General features: G+C 56.8%; 1 protein-coding gene across 1 annotated transcript; it reads left to right on the forward strand.

Annotated features, from left to right (window-relative positions):
- Positions 1–3146: 3146 nt before the first annotated feature.
- On the forward strand, positions 3147–7415 carry FGF4 (fibroblast growth factor 4). The gene is made up of 3 exons (XM_069470293.1): positions 3147–3730; positions 4241–4344; positions 4914–7415. Exons 1-3 carry the CDS (start codon positions 3391–3393, stop codon positions 5088–5090), a joined length of 621 nt encoding a protein of 206 aa, XP_069326394.1. The 5' UTR covers positions 3147–3390; the 3' UTR covers positions 5091–7415.
- Positions 7416–8410: the final 995 nt, after the last annotated feature.

The following is an 8410-nucleotide window of genomic DNA, read 5'->3' on the forward strand; positions in this document are numbered from 1 at the left end:
GGGTGGAGCCCTCTCCTTCCTCCTCTGGCCTCCTGCCGTCCTCTGTGAAGCCAGACGGTCAGATTCGGCAGCCGCTGAGCGGGTCCCTTCTGGCTCTGGCCATTCTTGATTTGAAACATTAAGGAGACTGCAGGGAGCTAGGGGTGTGTTTTGCGATCTTCCAAATGAACAAATCGGCTGGGGTCATCCAATTAGCTCATGGAACTTGATCCAGGACAGGTTTTCACCTGCACAGTTCCATGTGGCAGACAAGGTCCGGACCATGGGCTCCATTTTGCAGGAGAGGAAACTGAGGCAGAGCAGAGTGGCTGGGAGCCTGAGTTTGGGCCCTGCTGTCTGCTAGGTCCATGACCTTGAGTGAGTTGCTCACAGGCTTTGAGCTTTGGTTAATTCTTCCCTAAGTGGTGAGGACCAACGCCCGCCTTGCCGGGCGGGGTGAGAAGAGGAGAGCTCAGCCTTGCAAGGTGGCCCTGCCCGGCACAGAGCCGCTCCGGCAGCCCGGCAGCCCGCATCTGGCAAGGCGCTGGCGGTCTTGACGCCTCAAGGCCCATGGATAAGGCCGCCGGCACTGTACACGTCTAGCTCTTTTAATTCCCTCAGCAGCCACAGGAAGGCAGAGTCGGTGCCGAGAGGCTCGGCAAACTGCCCACGGCCACACGGTGAGTGAGGGCAGGTGAGGACCCGGCCCCACAGCTGGGCGGCTACGGCTCTCGCACGGTGATGGCCACGGGCACTGCTGCCTGTTCTAAGGGCTGACCACGTATCTCATTTAATTCTGCCAGAAGCCGTCTGAGGGCTTCCAATTTCCTCGTTTTGCAGATAAGGAACTGACGCATGGTTTATTTCCAGTTCTCCCAGGGTCGAGTATTTGATATGTGCAAAGCTCTATGCCCTGCACATCTCCCCGAGTTGCTGCAATCTGAGGGCAGATCTGAATGGGGAGGAGTCACAGACAGGAAGATCTGGGGACAGTCCTCAGTGGGAAGGCGGAGAGATGGAAAGGCCAGAGTGGTTGGAGCGCAGTGGCCGAGGAGGAGGGAAACCCGGATCAAGAGGTGGGGGGCATGGAGAAGGGTTCGGATGGAAATAACAACAGCGAATGCTTGGAGGTGCCTCCTTCACCTGTGACCGCGCCATTAATCGTCACCTGTGCTTCTGCTTGCTCTGGTGGACGGTCGGGGAGGCTGTGGCCCGCGGAGATTAAGAGTGGGCTCAGGGACCCACAGTGGCAAAGCTAGACCTCAGATCAGTCCCACGGGAATCCTCAGCTCCTAACACCCCTGTTGGCTGTCAGTCCTTCAGTCATCAGAGTGCATGTTGCATGCAGCTGGACCAGCAGTTCTGGGAGATACATCAGCTGCCCACAGGGCCCTCTGCAGAACTTACCAGCAAACAGGAGCGACAGGGAGGAGCCCCGGGGGGGGGGGGGGGGTGTAGAAATTGAGCTTGCTGGGGAGTCCTGGCAAGAGAGGGGCCTCACCCCATCAGGAGCTGGGGAGAGGCATCAGAGGGCCTCTGCCTAGGTCAGCAAGCACAGGTGGGTCTCCAGGCCTGGGTCCCACTTCCCCGGGGGAGGAGCTCAGGTAAACCCTGGCTGAAGCAAGGAAGCCCACCTTCCCCATGCCATTTTGCAAATAGTGACCCAGAGACAGAAAAGGACTTGCCCAAGGCCACACAGCAAGTGAGGGCAGATTCTAAGACTCCTGCACCCTGGCCAGGATTGTCTTCTTAGCAATAGATCCACAGGCCCATTTGGGGTGCCCAGGGTCCCACAGGCTGCCCAGGAAGGCGGGTCTGGGTGAGTGCTGCTGGGACACCTGTGGGCCCAGAGAGGAGCAAAGAGCCTCCCTGAGGAGTCTGGAGACAGAGGGAGTTCGGTGGGCCCTGAGTGTCCCCCTTTCTAGGCCTCCCAGGCCCCCTCCAGTGGTATGAATAAGCAACCGCAGGGTTGGTGGGTCCCAGGGCTCTCTAGGTAGGGATGGGGTCGGGGGTGGATGAGGTTGAAATGGCCTGGGGACATCTCTGGTCACAGGTGCTGGTGGCAGCAAGGGGTGGGGTAGGCTCCAAGCCCCCTGCGGCAATGGCTGGGCGGGCGGGCTGGGAGGTGGCAGGCTAGGCTCCTCAGGTACCACAAAGAACAGGGATTTTCGCACCTAGGTGGGCCAGCATCTAGCAGGGCCCGCCCAACTAGCGAGCCCGCCCCCAGCAGGCCATAATGGGCACAGTAGGGGGTGGGGACCGCCAGTGGGGGGGGGAGGGAGCCTTCCAGAGGCCTGGCCTGGGTCCTAGGTTGAGGGTTCTGGCTTTAGCACGTGAGTATTCCAGCCATAGAATCAAGGGGGCCGAGGGACGGTGGACTTCCCCTATGGGCCTGTGCCCTGCCACCTGCCCTTGCCTGGAGGCAGGTGCGCCTAGGAGGTGCAGGACGCAGAACGGCGGCCTCCCGTGGTTGCATCTCCACCACTTTGCCGGTTGGCTTCCTTTAGTAGCACCCAGTTCGCGGCCCCCTGCTCAGGCAGACGTCCACTTTGTAGACGGAACTCGATCCCCGAAACGCGCCTAGCCTGCGGGGCCAAGGCGGGCGCCTTGCCTCCCTCCAGCCTGTGGCCGCTGGGTGCGCGCTTGCCCAGCGGTCCCGGTGTTGCTTACTGCCCGTACCCACCCTTCGTTCCCAGGGCAGTCCTTGAGGCCCCCGCAAAGGCACCAATTTCCTGAGTCCCCGAAAGGCGAAGCGCAAGGAGTGACCGCTGGCTCCTGCGCCCACTCGGAGCTGAGGGTGTCACGTTAGGGCTGCGTCCAGGCGGCCCCAGCAGAGACGGAGACCCGCAGGGACAGAGTGCAAGAGGCAAAACTTTGGCTGGAAAGCAGGAGTGGAGGAGACGCGAGGGGCGGGACGAACAGGTTCGTGGGCCGGGCGGAGCCAACGGTGGGGGAGGGGGTCCCTCCAGGTGGCACTTGCGGCGCTAGTCCCCGGCCTCCTCCCCTCCCGCGGCCCTGATTGGCAGGCGGCCTGCGACCAGCCGCGAGCGCCACAGCGCCCCGGGCGCCCAGGCAAAGGCGAACGGCCCCCGCGGGAGCGGGCGAGTAGGAGGGGGCACCGGGCTATATATATAGCGGCTCGGCCTCCGGCGGCCCAGCGCGCAAACGGCGCGCACCGCACCGCGGGTCCCGGCTCCCACTCGCGTCCTCCCGCCGCTGCCCGCCGCCCCATGCAGCCCGGGTAGCGCCCGGCGCCCGGGGGCCCCGTCGCTCGCCTCCCGCTCTCCCTCGGCTGCGCGCCCCCTGCCCGGGCTCGGGCCGTGCGCTCCCGCGGGCCGCCGCAGACGCAGCTCTGCCCTCGGCTTCCCGGGCGCACGGACCGCCTGACGGACGCACGGCCCTCGGGCCGGGATGTCGGGGTCCGGGACGGCCACGGCGGCGCTGCTCCCGGCCGTCCTGCTGGCCCTACTGGCGCCCTGGGCGGGCCGAGGGGGCGCCGCCGCGCCCACCGCACCCAACGGCACGCTGGAGGCCGAGCTGGAGCGCCGCTGGGAGAGCCTGGTGGCGCGCTCGCTGGCGCGCTTGCCGGTGGCCACGCAGCCCAAGGAGGCAGCCGTCCAGAGCGGCGCCGGGGACTACCTACTGGGCATCAAGCGGCTGCGGCGGCTCTACTGCAACGTGGGCATCGGCTTCCACCTCCAGGTGCTCCCCGACGGCCGCATCGGCGGCGTGCACGCGGACACCGGCGACAGTGAGTGGGGCCGGCCGGGCGGGAAAGGTCGGGTCCCAGGGGCAACCGCCACTTCTGCCCACTCACTCAGTCGCACGCTGAGGCCCCGGGCGGGCACCTGCTCACAGGCCCAGGGAAGCCGGGCGGACTCAGATTCCGATCCCTTCTGTCGCGGGACGTGGGGACGCAGACACTCCCGGCTCCAGCAGCCGATTGCAACCCTAGCGGCTGATCCCCGCCTCCCCGCCTTCGGCTCCGGGCGCTGAATTCCAGCGCCTTCGCCCGTGGGCACAGGACGCGCGGAGCAGCCACCGGCGCCCGCGGGGGCCCGGGACACTGGCCCAGGCGACATGAGACAAGCTAGTCCGGGCCAGCGTAAGCTTGGGCTCGGAGCCCTTGGGGGCGGCCTGTGCCGGTGGGCTCTTTATTCTCACCTCGCTCCAGAAATGGGGTCCCCGGAGGCTTACAAGGCCGAGGGGCGGTGTGGGTCAAGGGTCGCCGGCCCGGGAATGACCTGCGCCCCGCCCCCAGGCCTGCTGGAGCTCTCGCCGGTGGAGCGCGGCGTGGTCAGCATCTCCGGCGTTGCCAGCCGGTTCTTCGTGGCCATGAGTAGCAAAGGCAAGCTCTATGGCTCGGTGAGTACCGCTGGGGTCTGGCCAGGCCTCTAGCTGGGGACAGTGGGCAGTGACAGCAGGATTGTGACCCTTTCAGGCCCACCTGTGCCTGGGTCACGGAGGGGTGGCGGGGTCACCAGGTGGCAGGGCTGGCAGTGCCACCCCCAAACCCCTGGAAGTGCCCAGAGGCAGGCCTGGAAAAAGGGAGCAGCCCCTAGGCAGGGACAGTGAGGTTCCTGCCATCCCTGAATGGATACCTCCCACCCCCGAGGTTGGGAGCCCTTCTTCATAGCCCAGAAGGGCAGGTCCCAGCTGGCAGCACTGCGGTCTTTGGGGGGGACACTGGACACAGTGGAGAGAAAATCCTCTAGCTGCTAGGTGCCTGGCAGGTGGCAGGAGCACCAGCTGTTGTGGGCTGGTCATGTCCATGTGGCCTTCTCACCCTGTGAGGGTCTTGACACCCTAACTGCGTAGGAGAGACCTCCCAGCCCAGAGCAGGGGCTGGGACAGAAGGGAGCCCCTGCCCCCTGCCTCCAGGGTCCCTTGCCCGAGGGATGGCCCAGCACTGACCCCGGCCTCCTCTGCTGCAGCCTTTCTTCACTGATGAGTGCAAGTTCAAGGAGATCCTCCTTCCCAACAACTACAACGCGTACGAGTCCCACAGGTACCCCGGCATGTTCATCGCCCTGAGCAAGAATGGGAAGACCAAGAAGGGTAACCGAGTGTCACCCACCATGAAGGTCACCCACTTCCTCCCCAGGCTGTGACCCTCCGGAAGAGCCCTGCCTCAGCCTCGGGAAGCCCCCGGGAGGGGAGCGCCGAGGGCCACCTTGGTGCACTTTCGTCGGATGGAGAATTGAATGCAAGAGTAGGTGTAAGATATTTAAATTAATTATTTAAATGTGTATATATTGCCACCAAATTATTTATGGTTCTGTGGGTGTGTTTCGTATTTTTCTGGAAAAGAACAAAGACATAAACAAATGAAAAAACAACTCTGACTTTTCTGTGCAACGGTGGAGAATCTTACCATTGGATTTATTTAACTTGGCAAAAAATTGTCACAAGTGTGCTGCTACTCTGTGTTTTTAAAATCAGTGACGTTAGATTTCGATGTCAACCCTGTTTTGTGCCATCGGCCTGTGGTATGGCCATGAGCAGCATCCCTCTGTCTGGAAAGGCCTGCCTGAGGCCTTGGAAATCGGTCCAGGGAGCTCTGGGCTGGGTTTCGGCTCCCCAGGCCGGCATCTCTGGCGGCCCACTCCCTTTGTGCCCTGTTGCTATTAATCGGGACATATCGGTTTACTGCGGGTACAGAAAGTGCACTGTCGAGCACTCGCTGCCACTCTGTTTTTAGACCTGCCAAGACTGACCTTTGAACTTTCCTGTAGTCAATCTTCCTCGATCTACCAGATGGGAGAGACCCTTGGACAACTTTATAAACTCCTGTGTTCCTTTTTTGGATCCGCCACAGCCCACATGACTGTGGCCATTGGGGAAAAGACAAAGCTATTTTGTAAATTTGACAGAAAGGGATCGCTGTCCTGCCAGAAGGCTAGAAATGGATGAGATGGTGTATTTGCAAGCACGACTAAGAAACCAGCGATGACATGTAATTTGTGACAGCAGGTACTTCTGATAATGTAATAGAATATATTTTTATAAAGCAAACAAACCAGCCTTCCCCTAAAACAGGTTCCCCTGTGCTTGGGGGGCTTTGGGCTAGAACTAGCCATTATTTTTAGGTGAAATGTCCGTGTCATTGTACAAAGACACTTGGTGCAGTGTTTGCAAGGAGGAGCGTGCGGCTTTCTGATGCATTCCCTGCTTAAGTGCATTTAACATCTACCTCACAAACCCTTAAACCACCGGCGAAATCTGCAGAAAGCTCAGACTGGGTGCACGAGTTTGACATCCAAGTTGCTCTTTTTCCATATGTAGCCAAAAAGGATTGCAGATAGCGTCGGTGCGTCCCATTGGAACCTTGTCACGTTTGAGCTATCTTTACCCTATGATTTACTTTTAGTAAGGGTAATCATGGTGAAAATATTTGCAGACAGCTGTTAGAGTGCACTATATGGTCACCAAGTAACCTTATATTTTTCTTTATATATTTTACAAATGTAACCCCTGTCGTTGAGAGAACCATGGAAGAGGCGGGGTCGATGATGTTTAAAAAAAGTTCCGAGGTGATGGCAAACATTTAATTTTAATGAATGACTCTTTAGAGTTTATACAAAATGACCTTAGCTTGCTACCAGAAATGCTCCGAATGTTTCCTCAAGACTTTAATACTCTCCTAGGATGTTTCTGAACTGTCTCCCAAATTAACTTTATGGGAGTCTACAGACAGCAAGACTGGAAAATCTGATTGGAGTTTTTGTCTTTCACATTCCTTTTGAAAACTCTTTGTTCGAATGCAAATCATCAACTTAAAATACTATTCTTAACCAAGGCCTGAGAAGAAAGAAGCCACTTGTGAAGCCAGCGAGACAACACCACACATCTTAAACTGCTGTTCATACAATGTAATACAGCTTTTTAAATTTTTAAACCACGCCCTAGACTCCCGCAGTGTTGAGGACAGATGATGGTTAGGTGTCTCCGTACTGTTTGGGGGTGGGAGGATAATTTGTTGACTTTCTGTATTTAATGTATTCACATAGTAACAAACCATGATTGTCTTAAATGCATTAAATTATTATGAGATATCTCAGCGCCCAATCAAACTGTCAAGAACGAAGATGTCTTAGGTGCAGAATTTGATCACCCTTGGCCACTCATGTATTTCTTCACATATGTATTTCTTCAGCAGGTCATGTGTGATGCGTGCAGGGATGTAACCGTACCTTTGAAACACTGTAAAGTTTTCCTATTGCTGTGATGGGGATTTGAGGTTTCTGTATTTACACACCGTTTCAGCATCTGTCTGTGGTTTTGTACAGGTGCCCGTCCACGTTGCGATGTATGTGCTGTGCACACTGACATGCCGAATAAAACGATAAGCATTTATCGTGCATAAAAAGAACCCCGCTGGACTTGATGTAAATGATTGGGAAAGGTATTAAAAACTATTAAAACATGCCATGAAATGCCAAGACCTTGTTCCCTCCCCCTGTCTTCTAGTGCTTTCTATTTGAGGCCTGAGCCTCACATTGCTGGGGTGGGGTGGGGGCAGGGGAGATGAATTTTAGCCAGCTGTGTCCACACAAATGTAGCCTTGAAAACAGGAGCCTGGGGGGGTGGGGGAGGGTGGGGAGGTGAGTGTCACAAAGTTTTGCCGAGACACTGAATCTTGCAGTTTATTCTCATTCCCCCAACGGGGCTAATTCACACCATTGCCGCACTGTCACTAAGGAAAGCTCTGCGTGCCCCTGGCCTGGTGTGGAGCAATTTGCGCTTCTCTGAGGTGGGGAGTGGAGCCCCAGGCCTGGGCATCAGACCAACTCAAGAGCATTTTCTAGACTCTGAGTAGACACCATCAATAGGTCTTAAGTCAAGATAATGAACCCCAACTGGCCTTTCATAAAAAGGAAAATGGAATAAAACCATATAGAATAGAAAATACCTGAGAATATCAATCGCTGTAAGAATAAGAATTGTTTTGCAAAAGTTTGGTTTTAGTTGTATATACATTTATAACAGTCTCTCCTAGGGTGTATTTATTAGTGGAGTGGGTTGCATTTTTAACAAAAACTGAATGCCAACCTAATGTGCCTGGAATCTGGGATTCCCGTCTTCCCATAAAATATATCCAAATACTTCACAAAAATACCCGCAAAACACAATCAAATTTTGAGGATCCTTAAGTGTACCCATTTTGCTCTCCAAGCATCATGTTCTTCCCTGATTTCTTCTTAACACCCGTGATCTAGGTATGACAAGGGAACACATGGGTGGTGTTTATCGTGCCCGCCGCCTTGAAGATGTGGCAGTCCCACCCCCCGTACCTCAGAATGGGACCCTGTTTGGAAATAGGGTCTTTACAAAAGGCAAGTGAAGTCACGAGGTGGGCCCTAATCCAGTGTGACTGGTGTCCTCCTGCAAAGGAGGCCACGTGGAGAGATCCAAGGAGAAGCCCCCGTGG

The sequence above is a fragment of the Eulemur rufifrons genome, chromosome 6 (genome assembly GCF_041146395.1).
Source record: "Eulemur rufifrons isolate Redbay chromosome 6, OSU_ERuf_1, whole genome shotgun sequence".
Taxonomy (NCBI): Eukaryota; Metazoa; Chordata; class Mammalia; order Primates; family Lemuridae; genus Eulemur; species Eulemur rufifrons.

Bases quoted from the DNA above. Each gene is read 5' to 3' on its own strand.
- FGF4 (XM_069470293.1), top strand. From the start codon at position 3,391: ATGTCGGGGTCCGGGACGGCCACGGCGGCGCTGCTCCCGGCCGTCCTG. The intron at 3,731-4,240 runs GTGAGTGGGGCC...CCCCGCCCCCAG, and splicing joins GCACGCGGACACCGGCGACA to GCCTGCTGGAGCTCTCGCCG. The intron at 4,345-4,913 runs GTGAGTACCGCT...CCTCTGCTGCAG, and splicing joins AAGGCAAGCTCTATGGCTCG to CCTTTCTTCACTGATGAGTG.